At 39.5% G+C, this 18,594-nt stretch overlaps 1 protein-coding gene across 3 annotated transcripts in view; it reads right to left on the bottom strand.

Moving 5' to 3' along the window:
- Positions 1-18,594, bottom strand: part of OXCT1 (3-oxoacid CoA-transferase 1) — an 86,236-nt gene that overhangs the window by 57,062 nt on the left and 10,580 nt on the right. For all 3 annotated transcript variants that reach the window (XM_050986569.1, XM_009095812.4, XM_050986570.1), the window contains 3 exons: positions 9,679-9,814; positions 5,484-5,633; positions 3,675-3,781 (listed from right to left, as the gene is read on the bottom strand). In XM_050986569.1, the coding sequence (XP_050842526.1) occupies positions 3,675-3,781; positions 5,484-5,633; positions 9,679-9,814 (393 nt within the window). The remainder of the gene's footprint in view (positions 1-3,674; positions 3,782-5,483; positions 5,634-9,678; positions 9,815-18,594) is intronic.

Here is an 18,594-nt window from a genome sequence, read left to right as displayed (position 1 = left end):
GAGCGGAATTTATGTATTGCAGAACCAGTTGAAGCATGAAGAGATGACCTGACATGACTGTCACAGAAGAGGCTCCAACTCAGGTTATCCCTTCAGCATTTCCACTTCTTTGTCAATAGCCTATTTTTATCACCAACAAGCCACGTATGTGCTTGTAAAGTTGAGGTACATTGGGCTAGAACAACTAACAGAATGGGACCAAGTAAAAAGGGAGGGGAGCCAAAGAAGGCAGATAAATCACTCTCCATGATATTTGAAAAGTTATGGCAGTCAGGTGAAGCACCAGGTGACTGGAAAGAGGGAAAGATGGCTCTCATCTTTAAAAATTATATAAAGGAGGACCCCAGGAACTACTGACCTGTCAGCCTCACCTCTGTGCCTGGGAAGATCATGGTGCATACTCCTAGAAGTTGCACCAAGTCACAGGGAGGTGATTCAGGACAGCCACCAAAACTTCACATCTGTTAGGCAAGTTCTGCCTCACCAATATAGTGGTCTTCTATGATGGATTGACTACATCAGTGGATGGGAAATGGCTGTAGATGTAATTTATCTGCACTTTTGTAAAGCCTTTGACAAAGCTTTGCAGCCCCACAACATCATTGTCTCTAATTTGGAGAAAGACAGATTTGATTGCATAGACTGTTTGGTGGATGAGGAATTGGTTCAACAGTCACACCCAGAGGTTAATGATCAATGGCTCAGAGACCCTGAGGACATCAGTGACAACTGGTGTTCCTCAGGGGTCTCTACTGGGACCAGTGTTATTTGGTATCTTCAGTAATGATGCAGACAAAGGAACTGAGTGCTTCCTCAGCAAATTAGCAGATGACACCAAGCTGAGCGGTGCTGTTGACACTTCTGAAGGATGAGATACCATCCAGAGGGACCTGAACAAGCTCCAGAAGTGGCCCTTGGGAATCTGATGAGGTTTGACAAGGCCAAGTGCTGGTGCTGCACCTGGGTAGGAACCCCTGGTATCAGCACTGGCTGAGCATGAGCAGCCCCAGAGCAGCCCTGCCCAGGACTTGGGGTGCTGTGGGTGAGAGGCTGCACAAGCCCTGCCATGGCACTCACAGCCCAGAGAGCCAAACGTGTCCTGGGCTGCATCCAGAGCCCCGTGGGCAGCAGGGCAGGGAGGGGATTCTGCCCCTCTGCTCTGCTGAGAACCACCTGGAGCACTGCATCCAGAGCTGAGCTCCCAGCACAGGAAGGACCTGCTGGAGCCAGTCCAGAGGCTACCAAGATGATCAGAGGTCTCATACAAGGAAAGGCTGAGAGAATTTGAATTGTTAAGCCTGGAAAAGAGAAGGCTTCAGGGTGACCAAATTATAGCCTTCCACTACCTGACGGGAGTATTCAACATAGATGGACTTTTCACAAGGGCAAGTATCATTTGGTATCTTCAAGATACCAAAACAAGGGAGAATGGCTTCAAGTTGAAAGAGGGGAGGTTTAGTTTTGATATTAGGGATAAATTCTTTACTGAGGGTGGTGAGGAACTGAAACAGGTTACCCAGAGAAGTTGTGGATGCCCCATCCCCACAAGTGTTCAAGGCCAGGCTGGATGGATCTCTAAGCAACCCAACTCACAGAAGTGTCCTCCTGCCAGCAGCTGGAGGCTGGAACTGGATGATATTTAAGATCCCTTCCAAACCATGCCATTCTGGGATTCTTTCACTATCTACAGAAGCAGTGGCACTACCTGATGTTATCCCTAATGAGCAAAGCCCCAAGGGAGGTTAAGACCTTTCTTAGACAAAATCTAACCACTGCTAAGTTGTGCAGAATAGTTCACTCAGCATGAAGATGCCTGAAATGAAAGCCACCACAACATCCTGTATGGGACAAAATATCTAGGACCCATGAAGTAGAACTTGAAAAAAAACAAAGCAAACCATTTCAAAAGCAGCTTTCTAAAGAAGTTGGTGCCATTCTGAATTCCAAGAAAACAGTATAGCTTGATGTATGAGAATAGGAAAAAAAATTAATGCCAGCCTGTAGTCCAAGTAAGTGTACCTAAAGTACCCTTACACTTACATCCTCTAAATTTATAAAAGGTCTTAGGTTGACAGTGATTAACAGTTTGGCAGACACATCATTGCTACTGGCTTCACACAGTCACAGGAAACACTATGAATAGTACCGCACTGCTGCAAAAGTAGTAACAGACAGCAAGTTAAAAGATGACCCTATGTTTCTCTGTTCTCTGTTATCAGATAATCATGTCTCATCCAGAAACAGAATGGGTCACTGCTTATCATAAGCATGTTCCTTTGAGCTAGCAATATTCTATATGGAATAGGACACCAGATGATGATCAGTTTCCATCTTCGATTAGTAATAGTTGAAGGGAGGAACCAAGATTTTTAGGTCTTCACTCCAGATGGAAGTAGTATCTGTTATCAGCTCTATTGTGTGAATGTGGGAGACATAACGAAGACTGCGGAAAAGAATAGGAAGAAGGAAAGGCATAGAGAACAACAGGACATAAAGGAAGAGAGGAAAAGGAGAACGCAACCAGTCTTTCCATAGAGAATGAAAGAACTTTTGAGAGGTATCTACTATGCATCAGTAGAAAGATACAGGATAAAAGCACGGAGAGTTCTGGCTCAGGATCAAAGACAAGGCCAAAGGGGAAGAGTGTTTCCTGTATTCAATGGACCAGAGCCTAAGGAGAGCAGTTTAGCAGCCATCAAATTCATCTGCATACATACAAAAAAGTTCAGCTTTCAATCAGAAACCGTATTGTCTTGCCGGTGGGCAAGTCAGGATGCCAAGTGTTGGGCAAAATAAAAACTTATTTATAAATTTTAAAGTATTTTAATTTAGTATTAAATTAATGGATATGTAAAAATATATATTCATATACACATAAAGAAAAGTGTTATTTTATACCAATATTTTTCAGTTGCTTTTCCAACTCCTTTTTTGTTCTGTACAAAGACAGACTCTCAGTCCGCATGTGCTTGTAATAATCTGCACATGATAACTACAACACTCCCCTTTTCATCTGATAGCCATAAGACAAACAAATAAAAACCAGGCATTAAACATAAGCAAACCTCTCTCCTGCTTCAGTTCAAGACAAACCAGAACACAAACAGAGCAGCTCATATAAAAGATTTTCTCAGTAGTGCAACATCAAACTTTTCATTGCAAAGATGTTTAAATTCACATGATGCCTTTCCCTACACCACTGAGATGAAATAAACTTTAAACACAGTTTTCTTTAGACAGAGTCAGGTTCCCCATCACTGACTGGCCAGAAGGCTGACTCAGTTTCCTTCTCTTCTGTTGTGCATGAATTTGTACTTCTGGGTTAGCCTTTAATTGCTCAAGAAAAGAAAAGGGACCTAAACTAACATGAATATTAAAAGAGAATGTCACTAAGTTTCTCAACAGTCATCATAATGACTTCGGTCTGCTGTGTCTCATTTTTAACTATGAATGCTTCACTTCATAGCTATGTTTGAATTCCCAAAAGTCATTATAAAAAAGCAATTACATTTTGGTGTTTTATAGCAGTGTAATTTGACAGTAGGGAAAGGCAATATGAAAGAATGTGAAATCAGTAAAACAATAATTTGCCATAACACAGGAGACAGGATTCTTCTTCTCATTCATTACCTAAACTGTAAAATAATCTTTTCCCACCAGTAAACAAGTCATACCTGAATATTATGTTTCCTGCACGATCAGCCTTCCATGCCTTCACAAGAGCAAAATCTCCTGTAATAGATTTCTCTAGAATAAAGTGACGGCCATCAAACTCCCTCACCTATAGAGAAAAGTCCAAAACTGAGATGTAGGTTTCTTCCAACAGATATCACATGTAATACTTATTTTAGGGGTAATTTTGCAGACTATTATATTTCAACTTCTTTTTGTAAAACTTAAAAACTCTGTAAAGTTTTTACTGAAAAGCTGTATGATAAAAGAGAGGCATGGAAACCCCAGTTTTATCACAGGCTATAAACTCCAGTTTTATCCTAGTGTCTCCAGTGAAACATCTATGAGAATCCATATTCCATGAGAATCCATATTCCTCCTGCTCCATCTACTGGAATTAGACATGCTTTGTCCCGCACATCTACCAGCTAACCAAAAACTGAAGTGCTAAAGCAGAATTACTGCCCACCACCAAATCCAAAATTAAGTCAATTCAAGACAGACTACTCAAATCATGTCATCTAACAGGCTGAGTTTCATTTGGTTTTCCCTGCATTAATGATCAATATTTGGAATTAATGATACTATGCCTGAAGCTAAAATATGGAAGAGGGACAGAGCTAGTCTTTCAAACCTATATAGAGAGATGAAGGACCGCTTCTCTTAACAATGTAGAAGGTAAGAGTATGCACAAATATTACTTGAGAGCTGTGTAAAGTTGCTAAAAAGGGAAGTATGAGAAAAGTGTATCAGATGTCAGTTTTGCCAATACCATAAAAGGAGATCTGAGCCTTTATAAAGTGACACTTCTGTGCAAAATGGATGTGGAGAATGGAATCAACAAATCACACTAGTCATGCTATTAGCACTCCATCATTATTAGACTGAGGAGAGTAAGGGAGATTTTTCCACAAATCTCAAAAGAAAAACAAAATAAGAAAAATATTATTAAAATTATAAGCTGTTTATTGAACAAAACATTCCTCCAAATGGTAAAACATCATAATGATGTATGCAGCAAAAAAATAAAGGAAATATAAAAGATTAAGACAATGTATAAATACTGCAAATAGTCATATATAAAATACATGAAAACCATGGGTTAGGGTGGAATTACCTTTACCCAGAAATGCTCTTGAGGTGAAATTTAATGGTGTATGCAGCCTAATTGGAACACACAATATTAACTCCACCCATTTCTTCAAGAAACATTATGGCACTGAGACATTTCTTCCCTCCTCCAAATTCTATATCCAACTACAAAATGAAACCCTTGTTTCTCTCTTGAAAGCCACAGGCTTTTTATTTATTTTCAGTTTTAAAAACCTAGACGAAATTGCATTTCAAATGTTGGAAAATGCATTTCCTGAAATTTGTGTCAACTGAGCTCTTCCCAATTAACATGAAAATGCCCCATTTCTTCTAAGGCTGAAGCTCCATGTGCAGCTGCAGGGCTGCTTACTGCATAGTGGAGTATTTAAGGGGCACCTGCCCCACAAACAGGTGTTACTTTGAACTTAGTTTGAATACACAACAAATCTGGTCAAAGAACAGTCACGTGAAGAGTAACTCAGCAAGGCAGGCTTTCACTTGGACCAGGTCTTGATGCTAAATCACTCTAGAACTGTAAAAAATTCTTTAACACATCACAGAAGACAGCACTAAGCAATGGAAGCAAAGCTAATGTCTCTGGTACCACAGACATCCAGTTAAATAAATAACTCCTTCTTAAACACCTGTTTATCTTGTAAATATGTTAGAAATTAATTTTTCGATGCTGAAGGCTTTCTAATGGCGATCAGACCTCTTACCTCTCTTGGCTGGCTGGCAATGGCAATGGTTCCATCTGTGTTGTACTTGATGGGTGCACCCCCTTCCTGCACCAGCGTCCCATAGCCAGTACTGGTGTAAAATGCTGGGATTCCTGCTCCTCCTGCTCTAATACGTTCAGCAAGTGTACCCTACGGGAAAACACATTTAAGAAATCATCATTTGGGAACAACAAACCAAACTTTGATGAATGGCTTGCATTAACTTTATTTTATATCCTATTCATTCCTTCTGCACACAGTTGACAGGTGGGATCATCTACTTCTTCCTCACATTTTTGCTTTCCCATGTGGGACTAGTAGTGGATATGGAAAAAAATGCTTGACACACAGTCATGAACTGCTCGAGATGACTCTGTCATACCTCCCAAAAGCCAGAGCTCAGCATTTGGCTATATCTGCTCTCCATCAATTTGTTTCCCAACCAATTATTCTTGAGAATAGTACAGAGTTTTTTTTCTCTTTCCCACCTGGCTACATATCCTAGAAGGTTTTTCTTCTCTAACAGATATACATTCTTCAACAGTCTAAGAAAAACTTCAGAACCCACTCCTAGTCAAAACAGCCAAGCATGGCAGATTGAGAAAGAAAGAGTGAGTCCAGTAATTTGGGTTGCCCATGCCAAGAATACTAAAAAGCTAACAGGGCAGTTTTTATACTCTCTTTGACCACCCTGTCTGCACTCTTCTCTATGTCCAGCTATAGTACAGGATACTAACAGCAAAAATTCCTCATTCGCCTTAATTATGGACTTATGGCCAAAGATGAATATTTGCTTTTCATTAGTGTCATTTCCCAGATTTTTTTTTTAATATTCTTGTGGATTCAAAGCAAGACAAAAACATCATTGTCAATTATCCAGTTTAACAGCCTCTAAAACATAGATTTCATTTTCCCCAGTTATCCTGCAAGAAGCACAATGGCCTCCGGTTAGTTTTCAAAATGGTGGCAAGAGGCAGATGCAAACCATGCAATGATACAGAGTCCTGTGTTCTAAGAATCATTTCAAGATCTCACCCTGATGTCTTCCTTACTGTACAACAATAATAGAAAAGTCTCCCACTTTTTCTAAGGTTATACCACACTATTTTAAGAAAGACTATTTTTCTTGATACAAATATTTCAAATCCCCACATCTCCTAGCAGGTAATTAATTCACCTGTTTCCCCTTACATACTGTAGACCCATTATTTCCATGCTGGATCTACACAACTTATCTGTAGTCCACAAAGCCAACTATGTGTCTAAGGAGTTCATGGTCGCCTCGGTGAAAGTACTGAACATTAAATAGGAAGGTAAAAAATGCATTGTGAGATTTGTGACATTTGAAACATCAGACATGACAAGTGTCTGGCTATTTTCAGGTCTGCTGACTGAGTATAAAAGGAACTTTTCCCCTCATGTCTGTAACTCAAAGCAGCATCCTCACAGCATTCTTTTACAGCATCCTCACAGGCAAGCTCAAATAGAGAGGACTAGATGAGAGGGCAGTGAGATGAATTGAGAACTGGCTGAATGGCAATCCCAGAGCATTACAATCAGTGGCAGAGGATCGAGTTGGAGGCCTGTCACTAGTGGTGCCCCCAGGGGTCAATACAGGGCCCAGTATTAACTTTTCATCAATGGCTTGGAGGAAGGGCAGATGCCTCCTAAGCACGTTTGCTGATGACACAAAGCTGGGAGGGGTGGCTGATACCACAGAGAGCTCTGCAGCCCTTCAGAGGGACCTTGGCAGGCTAGAGAGATGGGCAGAGAAAAACAATCTGAAATTCAGCACAAGAAAACCCAGGGTCCTGCACCTGAGGAGGAATGATCCCATGCACCTACACAGGCCAGGGGCTGACCTACTGGGAAGCAGCTCGGTGGAGAAGGACCTGGAGGTCCTTTTGTCCATGAGCCAGCAGTGTGTTCCTGGGACCACGGCCAGTGGTGGCCTGGGGAGCATCAGGAAAAGCATCTTCAACAGGAGATGGGAGTTGACTCTGCCCTTCTATTGAGCCCTGGTGAGGCCATGTCTGGACTGCTGTGTCCAGTTCTGTGCTCCACAGGACAAGAGAGAAATCGAACTCCTGGAGATGATCCTGCAGTGCAGGCTAACAGATGCTTAAGGGAATGGTTAAGGGAAAGATGCTTAAGGGAATGGAGCATCTTTCTTATGAAGAAAGGCTGAGGGAGTTGGGCCTGTTGAGCCTCAAGCAGAGGTGACTGAGAAGGGACGTTATCAATGCCTGTAAGTATCTGAAGAGGGCTGTCAAGAGGGATCAGGCTCTGTTCAGGGGTCCTGAGCAAGAGGACAAGAGACAAGGGGCAGATGCTGATGTATGGGAAGTTCCACCTGAACATGAGGAAGAAATTCTTTACTGTGACATTGACCACACACTGGAACAGGTTGCCCAGAGAGGTCACGTAGTCTCCTCCACTGGAGATATTCAAGCACTGTCTGAACACAATCTTGTGCTGTGTGCTCTGAGACGACCCCGCTTGAACAAAGAGGTTGGACCAGATGACCCACTGTGGGTCCTTCCAACATGACCCATTCTGTGATTCATAGGAGAGGGAGCTCAAGATACCAATCTTAATGAAAACTTAATGCAGTGTTTTTTCTCAGACATTTATATAAATAGATGTCTAAAGCCCAAATTTTATGTGTCACCTCTGAAAATGCCACACACTAACATGCTGTAGTCTTTAAACTTAGAACATCAACTTCACAGAAGCTGATCTCAATTCAGCATAACTGATATCAATGGATATCGTTGCATTCATGCTATTTGGGTAGTTTGGCAGTGCTAAAATAATTAAAAATACTGTTGCTACAAAGTAAAGTTTTAGATTTTCTTATAACAGCATACACAGATTAATTTCGCTAAGAGTTAATGAACAAGCCAAAAAGGATTTTATCTCACAATGAACGAAATCTCCAAATTTGATTCCAGCCCACTAGATGGCAGGCATTGCACATGCAACATCCCCAAATACTGCCACCAAGATGAGAACAGAGCAGCTTCTTGACTTCCTTCCCTTTAGATGGGGCCACAGTACTAAGCATACTATTTGCCTTTTTCTACCATCTCCATGTGTGTGTACATATGTACATTTATATATATATATATATATATAAAAACTTCAAATTAATATAATCTATTATTAATCAATTAATTCCATTAAAGGAATTCATAGAAATAACACAGTCAGTTCTTAACAGATGCATGACCCTAAGATGGTGTATTGGCTTTGCAAGGTTTTGGTAGCTAGAAGGGTGGTTTCTGCGGCATATTCTGAGAGAATATGCCAGAAGTTTCCCCCAGTGTCCACAGAATCAGTGCCAGCTGGTTCGAAAACTGAGCCCATCAGTAACAGTGGTAGTGCCTCTGGGACAGCATATTGAACAAGGAGACCCTCTTGCACAGATGTAAGTGCATCCAGAGCAGAGAGGAGTGAGAATATGTGAGAGGAACAGGCATCAAGGTGAGTGAAGGAAGGGGGTCAGGAGCTGCTACAGCTGCCAGAGCAGAGATTCCCCTGCAGCCCGTGGCAAGACCACAGTGAGGCAGCTGTTCCCGTGCAGCCTATGGTGGTCCCATAGGAGCATAAATCCACCTGCAGCCCCTGAAAAGCAAGTAAATGCCTGAAAGAAGGCTGTGACACCATGAGAAGCCCAGGCTGGAGCAGGCTCCTGGCAGAACCCGTGGCCCCAAGGAAAGAGGAGCTCACGGTGGAGCAGGATTGTTGGCAGGACTTATGACTCCGCAGGGAATCCACGTTGGAGCAGGAAGAAGGTAGGGTTGGGGTAGAGTGTGTGTAGGGGAAGGGGGTGTTAAGATTTGATTTTACTTCTCTTAGCCCACACTGATTTGAATGATGTAAAGTAAATTGAGTTCCACAAGATGAGTCTATGGTGCCCAAGATCATAACTGGTGAGTGATCTCTCTCTTTACTTATCTCAGCCCCTGAGTCTTTTGTAATATTTTCTCCTCCCTGTCCAGCTGAGGGGAGTTGAGAGTGAGGCTTTGGTGAGCACCTGGAATCCAGTCACAGTCAGCCCACCACAAAAGGCAAGTGTCTTCTGCACACAGGCAAAACATTTTGATTGTAAAAGAATTTTCTAAGAGCACTTAGGCATTATTACTCAATATTTTAGATGAAAAGAAACCACTGCCTTAGAGACACGCCTTACCTGTGGTGTAAGCTCAACTTCAAGCTCACCAGACAAATACTGGCGTTCAAATTCAGCGTTCTCTCCAACGTATGATGACACCATGCGCTTTATCTGCTTTGTCTGAAGCAGAAGACCAAGTCCAAAATTGTCAACACTGTGTGGAAAATGCCAGACAAAACAGTTTTATTGTTAAAAAAAAAAAAAAACCACTTGATAAGCTGTAATGACTTAACAAAAAAGAACAGAGTTATCTCCCCCCCCACATAAAGAACTGAAGACAAAAAACAAATTCCAGCCCTTAGAGTGTAAAGCATTAAAGCTACAATTAAAAATTAATATTTCAGTTTTCAGACCCCATCTCTTCCAAGGCACAGAACATATCCAAAAAGTTCCAGTTAAAGTAATTTCACATGTTAGCAGCAAAAAAATACCAGCTTGACAAGTGATGTTATTTTACATATCTGCTCCTTTAAAAAGCCTTACCAAATTAATAAAAAGTCAGACATGGCTTTGAGTGAATAAAGACATATTTTTTTTTACACTCCTGCTCACTGGAAGAAAGACAAGTGATTGCTTAGCAGCCCAAGGAGAAAGGCACTTTGATATTTATAATGCTAGTTTCTATATGAGGTAAGAGAATGTTTGTTTTTCTTATAATAGTAAATAATTAAATCTCTTACTAAATAACCACCTACTCCAACAAAGGATCTTGGCAGTACAAACAAGATTTTCTTGTCTGTGTCAACTGAAACTGAATGCCAGGGATGTTATACAACATTTTCCTTGTGCCAGTGCTTCTAAAATTCTGATAGTCTTCATTATGTTTGCATGCTGTACTGTGTACTTCTGGATTAGAAACATTTTTCAGGAGTTCCTGCAACCAGGGTTTCTCTGTAAAAAATGCTACTTCAATTCAAGGAAATATGAGGCTAACATATAAATATGGAAATAAACATAGATGATATTATAAAAACATGTTTCTTTAACTTTTCCAGCCCATTATGCAGGGTGCCAGCATACTGGTACATGTGTGTGAAGCTCCTCCACATTTATGCTGGTCTCTGCATCACACAAGCAGAGAACTCAGACTTACCAGTCCCTCTACAAAAAAGATGCCATGATGCAGAATTACCTCACGAAAAACGATATATATCTGCCATGAGTTGGCTCAGTTCAATATGACTTAATTATCCACACAATGGCTTGATATTTCAGGATAAGAAATACGGAAAAATACTAAAATAATCTTTTAAGTTCTCATTCAGCACTTTGTAATTAACACACATGTGCTTACAATATATGAATCCTGTTGAAAACACCTTCCTGAAGAAGAGCTCCAAAGAAATACCAGATTAAAAAACTTTACTATTATGCAGTTTTCATTTTCAAATATAAAATTGGAAATACATCCCAGCCATAGCACAAGCTGCAGTGCTGCAGGTGAAGGGAGAGGGGCTGAGTGAGCATGACCAGCACCAGCTCTTCCTCTCCCACCACAATACTCTGAGAGCTGCATGGATAGACATGCAGTCCCAGTGCCTTTGCAACTGCATGCATCATGAGCACTATTTTAGGGTTAGGACTATTTTTAGGAGGTGGCCCACTTCAGTGCATACTCAAGCACTTTGGAAACTGGATGAGAGGAAGTGAAACAAGCTTCTCTGACCTGGTTCTCTGAATTTATTCTATGTTCTCTAGATAAAGAAGAATGTGATTTATTATAAAAGCTTGCTCCACTCTCCAACTCTAACCAATTTTAAAAAAAGTTAAAAATCTAACCATGAAGCAACTTCCAAAATATTCTGGTGCCAAATTCTCGGGACTAAAATGTGCGTTGCCTAGAAACAACCCGTGTTTCTAACTCCCCACAAGAAAAAAATCCTCTAGCTTGAAACTAGAAGAGCTAAGAATAGAGAAGAAAGTGGAGTCTTGTGGGCAAAAGAGATTACAAAAAAGAATAAAAATTTAAAAGCCAGAATTTCCTATATAGATTAATTCAAAGCAGGACAATTCCTCTCACATGAAAACCATCTAACCCTTACATCTCATTTTAAAAGGTAGGTAAAAGACCAGTCAACATCTGATGGCAGTTAAACAGGTTGGTGTAATTATTGCACTGTGTGGCAAAAGTACAGAACTGAAACAAAACTGTACAGTGCTTTCTATTGCAAGAACAACAGGAAGCTTCCTGAACTGCTTGCAAGCCAGAGTTTGCAATCTCTGCGTATCATTCAGGTGGTTAACACTGCTCTTATCATTACAGAACTTGGAAGTTACCAAACAGAAATAAAAACTTCTGCATGAAGGCAATGAAATACTGTGTGCATTGATGTAAGAAAGGATGGCAACAGAGGGTCAGGAGGAGATTTGTAATGGTTAAAGAAATTTCTCCTTCATTTCACTAAGATCCATAATCCTTGCTCCTACATTCTCAGAAGCAGCTACTGAAGCATATTGTCCTTAATAGGATTTTGCATATTATCCTGCAGGATTCCATGTGGACACACTTGATTCCCTGATCTACAACTGTGAGGTATCTTTTATCAAATGCAACTCAGTAGTTATGAAGAAATTAAGCAGAAAGTTGCACAAAGGTTATTCTGTCACACTCATGCCAAGTTGTTCTTCACTTAAGTCACTCTTTCTTACTCTTCCCCTCAAATGTAGCCAATTTGTTCAAAATTAAAATCGCTGTGAGGGTCTGTTATTGAGCATACAACAAGGTCATATTTCCCTACCACAATGACAACAGGAATTTCACCTTTCAAAAGTCATGCACCAGGAGGCTCTGCCTGCCTGGTAACACAAAATTACTTCAACTCCCACATGCATTTAATCTTCAGAGCAGTAGCACAAAATCCTATTGCCATTACTCACATAGGTTTTTTTTTAGATGTACATTTCTTGAAAGAAAAAACACTGCCATCCATCTCTTCTGAGGATGCAATCTGTATTCAAGTTTCCAGCTAAAATAACCCTTTTTGCTTTCATATGCATCAGTTTTCATGTCCCTTCAAAATCCCATTTTGAACACTTCAGCACATTTTATGTTTCCTATGTTTTTCTCTTACATGTCAAAATCTTAAGAAACACATTTCACACAGAAAACACTGTTCTCACTCCTTTTTTCCCTACCCTTTGATTTTCATGTGACATCTCTATCCAAGATTACAACTTTCAAAAACCCTCTGGTTTACGGATACTTCTTTCAATATAACAGTTCTATGGCAATTTTAAGGTTTTAGTTCTCCCTTGCTGTCTTTTGCTGCTTTCTTGATCATGTTTTAAGCAAAGAGCTTTTTGAACTTTTCAGCTTTTATTATGTTTACCCTCAAAATATTACCTATAAAAATTTGCCTTGCAGGCTACACTCCACCTATCAAACAGCAACCATAGAAAGAAAAAAAGGACGTTTACTGAGTGCATGAAAAGAATATACCCCATACACCTATTTCAAAAGCTAGATTTAGTCCTTTACAAATTAAAACAAAGGTAAATGCAATAAAAATATGCGGCCTAGATAGGAAGGAAGAAGGTGATGTTGAAGTTGACATGGTTGTTATGAGTGCAGTCAGAAAAGGGAAAGCACACATTAGTGCTGGACACTGAATGCATTCTTTTACCTTCAGATATGTTTGGATTTCTAGAAGTTTGCCCATTCTGTACTAAGATGAAAAGTGAATCAACAGAATACATTAAATGCATATAGGAAAAGAGAACTAGGCATTCATCAAGGATGTCAGTGACCCAAGTTACCCCAAGCTATTGATACAGACAAGAAAAATTAGGGAGCTCTACTTGTCTAGCAACACATTCACTCCAGTTGTTTTGTCCCTCTTAGACCTACAAAAACTATGTCTGCCTTTTCTAATTTAAAAAAATCACTAAATATGACTGCCAAACAGTTCTAGCCCATACATCTCCACTGTACTGGAAGTAGTCAAAGGCAACATGTTGGTATTGTTTATCACTGCAGATAAACAATAATCTGCTGCTCTCAGCCCTTCTTCCTTGCTGTCTCAAGCATAACACATTCTACAGCATCACAGGGAAGAAGAGATTACCTAAGTTTCCAAACTGATAAAAAGCTTCACACACCAACAAGCCCTACACAGCCTGATGAAGTGGGAAATAAAAATTTGCATTCCTAAGCAGAAAAAAAGTGGCTACTTGGAATGTCACACACTCTGGTACAAAACATTCAATGGCTTATTGTTGGGGGGGAGTTGTGTAAAAGGAAACATCACAAGACAATTACAACTCTCCTCTCTCTCTCTGCCTTTGTAAAAATATTTTTTGTTTCTAAAACAATGTGGGTATGGTCAGAACAGACTGGCAGCCTTTACTGGATGGAAAGCAGCATCACTTAGAATCATGGCCTCCTTCTGGATTTCTTGAAGAGATAGCTCCCTCTACTAATTGTTCAAAGATTCTTTAGAAGCTGATATTCCTGGGAGATTACACATAACCAGAAATTTATGTCATGAAAGTTATGAAATGTTAAAATGAATATATTGAGTTTTGGAGAATTAAAACATGTTAAACAAGGAGCTAACATAATTTGGGGACTGGAAAGATAGGAGGGCAAAACTACACCACCCCTGAAAACTACAGATTGAGAAGGAAAAGCATGCAATAAGAATCCTGTGGTAAGGCTCCACCTCAGGCAGAAACTAAAGTTTCTGCAACTAGCTGTTGCTGCAAAAAAATGCACATAAATGGTTGGTTCTACTCCTGGAAAACATTTTATGTAAAGATACCAGTCAGCTTCTGGAGATAGACAGGCAGTCTTTTTAGGTTTTCATCAGCTCCAAGTGTTACATAATGAAGCATGAAACTTGATAACAGATGGACCTGTTTCAGAGCTAGAAATTTTCTTGGCAGTAGGCTAGGGGTGAGGAAAGGAAACAATTTCCTCTGACATTCTCCATGTAGAAGATGAGAGGCTGATTTTACTTGCAACATCAGCTTTTCAGTCTTCAAAAGGATTTGCTCCAAGTTACATACAATTGTGCCTTCTGACAGATCCACAATTTCTAAGGAAGACCAGATATGCTTCCCAAGTAAAAGGAAAGCATCAATCACTACCTGCATTGTAGGCAGGTAGTGATTGATGCTCTAGTAGCAGAGCCTCTCCTAGTAGCAGAGTCTTAAGCTTTCAGGCTTACAGGGGTGCCTGACTATAGCATGAAACTTTACCAACATGAAAGTAATGTGGACAGAGGTACCACTCACGTTCTTAGGGATATACGTTCTTAGGTCCACAGAAATAAAGTATAATCCTGGCAGCACCAGAAAGATCCTTAACAGCCTTGTGCAGAAAATTAATAAATGCCTACTAGATAGTGTTTGCTGGAAGACACTGAACAAAAGTGCAGGCACACCCAGGGCAAAATTAATGTAGACAATCATATAACAGCTCTTTATAGCTCATCTTCTCCAGTCTTACAGCTGGCTCTTAACGATGACACTATGTCCTACAATAATTTCCCCATCTGTAAAGTTACTAAAGAGCCAGCTCAGATGATACTGAGTTTCTCCTTCTCTGTCCCTCACTTCCCAAAGGGTACAAGAATGAGAACAAGATGAGGAATAGGAGTTAACTAACAGACAGAGAAAAGCAGATTCAGCTCACAGAAAGGTAAATTATTCAGAGATATAATGCTTATTTGCTTTGTTGTTTCTTGACTTTAGCCAAATGTCTTGACACTCTCTTCAGGCACCTTCTTTTTCTAGGAATTTTCCCATATATCTGATTGCAAATTGCTAAATGGAAAGCAAAAAAAGAGAGGATAAAGCTCTCTGAAAAAAGAAAAAAGAAACTCTCTGCATGGAAGAGAGAAGTATGGGTGCTGCTGTATGCCATGACAGTCTTGCTCAGGAGACAATGGGAGGGAGGGAGGGAGGGGAGGGAGGGGAGGGAGGGAGGGGAGGGAGGGAGGCCAGGGCTGTGGAAAATCACAAAGCCTTGTGTTTAAACTGTTGTTCCAGAGCCTTACTCTTCCTCTACTCCTTCTCTGCAGTGTCTGCATTGGACCCTTGTCCTTCTGCTACTGGAGTATTGTTATGGGAACTCTGTCCTCTCTGCACTCGTAACTTCCTCTTGAGTCTCACAGCAAAATGGCAGTATTGTTCCTCCACCATCCTCCTCCAAAAATTATGCTCTTCTGTTGTAACAGTGATGGGTGCAGGCATATAGGCCAAGTCCATACAAGGCAGATAATTTCTCAAGAGGAGAAATACTGTAGATTGCATGGTTACATCAGCAGCAGTCTCCTCCCACCACATTCCTTTCTGGTATGAAATAGTGTACTGTGTCTTTACAATAACAAGTAAAACAACTCTATTCAGAACGTCTAAAATTTACCATATTTTTCCTTCACAGAGAAGGTATATTGTATAGAATTATTCTGATAAAAATTTAAATTTCATCATGAATGCATCACACTTCAAAAGTCACCTAGCCGAAAGATAGGTTTAATTTTCATTGTCATTTCTACAAACAATTCCTCAACCATGCTGAGTTCTATATCTATTTTTTTTCTCATTTGTCATCACAACCAGAAAGCTATCTCCACAGCTGATTTCTCAATAGTTCCATGTAGTACAAAATTAGTACCATTTGCCCTGCCAAAATCCTAAATCGCCTCCACACTAAAATTAGCTAGATGACCAAGGCAGATTTTCAGGGATTTGCAGTTCAAAGAGTGTCAGCAATTTAACAGCTGCAATAAAGCATCTGATTAGATTCTTTATAAAGAATGCAGACAATTTGAAAAAAAAAATCAATTTCAAATAATCAAATTCACTAAAAATATATAGTCTCCTGATTTTGGCAATTTGCCATGTGCAGGATTTTACATAACACCACTCTCCTCTCTCTACCAAAAGAGGTAAGAATCACAAGTAGCCTTCTTTTTAATTTCTGAAAATACATCTAATTTGGGATATTTGAAGAATTTCTTAAAAATATACAAAAATGACATACACAATGTAAAACACTCTGAGAATCACCCTGATCCCATCTCTGTGTACATACAAGCCTCCTTGCATGTTTCTCAGACATTTTCAGTCACATTTTAACTTTCTGAACCAAGAGATTACCTAATTTGTTCCACTAAAACCACTCAATACTTAATACCATATGGAAAAGCTTCACAACCTTCTGTGAATTTAAAACATAATTGCCACATGATGGTATTTTTTTACATACACATTTATATTTGAGTAGGTTTTTAATAAGCGTAAGTAATATTAAGACAGATAGATAAAAAGCTAGATAGACAGACAGACAGACAGACAGACAGACAGACATTTTAGTACAATAACAGTAGAATTAAGCCACATGAGTTACATGCAAGAAAAAACAGGGAATCCACAGCAAAGACAGCAGACACATTCTGGCTTTAACAGGTAAAGTTTAAGGTTATCTCATTTTTCAGTCGTTCCATTCAAAGCAACGACTGAAAAATGAGATAACCTTAAACTTTACCTTACAGAACATTTATCAAACCTGCCTTAAATCCAAATTATTTAATTGTGAAGAATATAAAGATACATTTTGTGCTTTAGAATATGGGGTGCAGCAAGTTTACCACTGCATCTGATCCCACAGAGTACCTCCTTTTGGGGATTTGGGAAGCACAAATAACCCAACCCATTAGGAAAACAAGAGTATTACACTTAACAGAGCTAAGTGCAAATGCTTATCTCAAAGTCATCTTTTCCTTCCTAATGCCTAACATTGTAAGATTAAAAGACCTTCAAAAAGAATACAGAGACCAAAGGTTCAAAAAGCTGATAATGCCTTATAAGAACACAGTCTGAATCAGTGATAATCTGACAGATGCTGTCAATCTCCTTTTAGATGATCACCCAGGTGATAAGCAATTATGATCTTAACTGTGACTTCTCTATTTTTAGTGCAAGTGAAAACCTTTTATTCAACACTACTGTATTCAAAAAGGATGCATTTTTAAGTCTCAAAAACAGACAAAACCAAAATTTGATAAAATAAGCAGACCACACACAGTTATCATAAACAATGGACTTCGTTTTCAGCCTCTTCAGACGGTAGATACAATGAAAATGCTGATTTCAGGAGGTGATTATAGCCAAAATTATTTATCCATTTTATTGAGCACAATTAATTAAAAATAATAATTTCATACACCTTTTTTTTTAACTTTAATTTTAAATATCTGGCTATGTTGTAAGTTTTTGTTGCAACACAGGTCCTGAAACAACACGTAGCCTGCAATAGGAAAGTCTTGGCATAGGCTGAGCCAAAACATCCAAGTTCCAAGTAACTTCAAATCAGAATGCAGCAAGATACTATGAAGTTACATGGAGATGAGAAAACAGCCAAAAAGGTATGGTATACTAATCACAGCTATGTTGGGAATTTACTGAATCAATGTTTAAAGTGAGATTTTAAAAATTTATTTATTTATCTGTTCATTTACTTTCATTTATTTACTTTTTAAAAATATCTTCATTAATTTTAGTATTAGCAAATGTGGAATGAATCAAATTAAAACAGGAATGAAGAAAAATCCATAATAAAATGGATTTTCGTAGGTTACTGAGACAGAATACTCTCAATTTAAAGGGCTTACAAAAACACAGTAAAAATAAAGTATTTACAGCATGAACAATATAAGTAAAACAAGTTATAGGAGAAGGTGTGAGAGGATGTACTTTAGAAGCACACCTATCTTTCACAGTTATCTTGCACTATTGCCCTGGTTCACAAGCTTCAGTTTCCCCTGCAGCAAGTTGTGTAAATACCAGAGGTACTGGATATTTGAACTGCTTCACTTTCAAACACTTTCCCTTGTTTGGCTTGGCAAAAGAGTAACTGCTCTTAAAGGTGCTGTTTCACTGGCTAGCACACAGCATGAGCACGAGCATAATGTGCAGCAGCAGACAGTA

Source organism: Serinus canaria, chromosome Z (genome assembly GCF_022539315.1).
Source record: "Serinus canaria isolate serCan28SL12 chromosome Z, serCan2020, whole genome shotgun sequence".
NCBI classification, from domain to species: domain Eukaryota; kingdom Metazoa; phylum Chordata; class Aves; order Passeriformes; family Fringillidae; genus Serinus; species Serinus canaria.
This window is presented reverse-complemented; position numbering and strand designations above follow the sequence as displayed.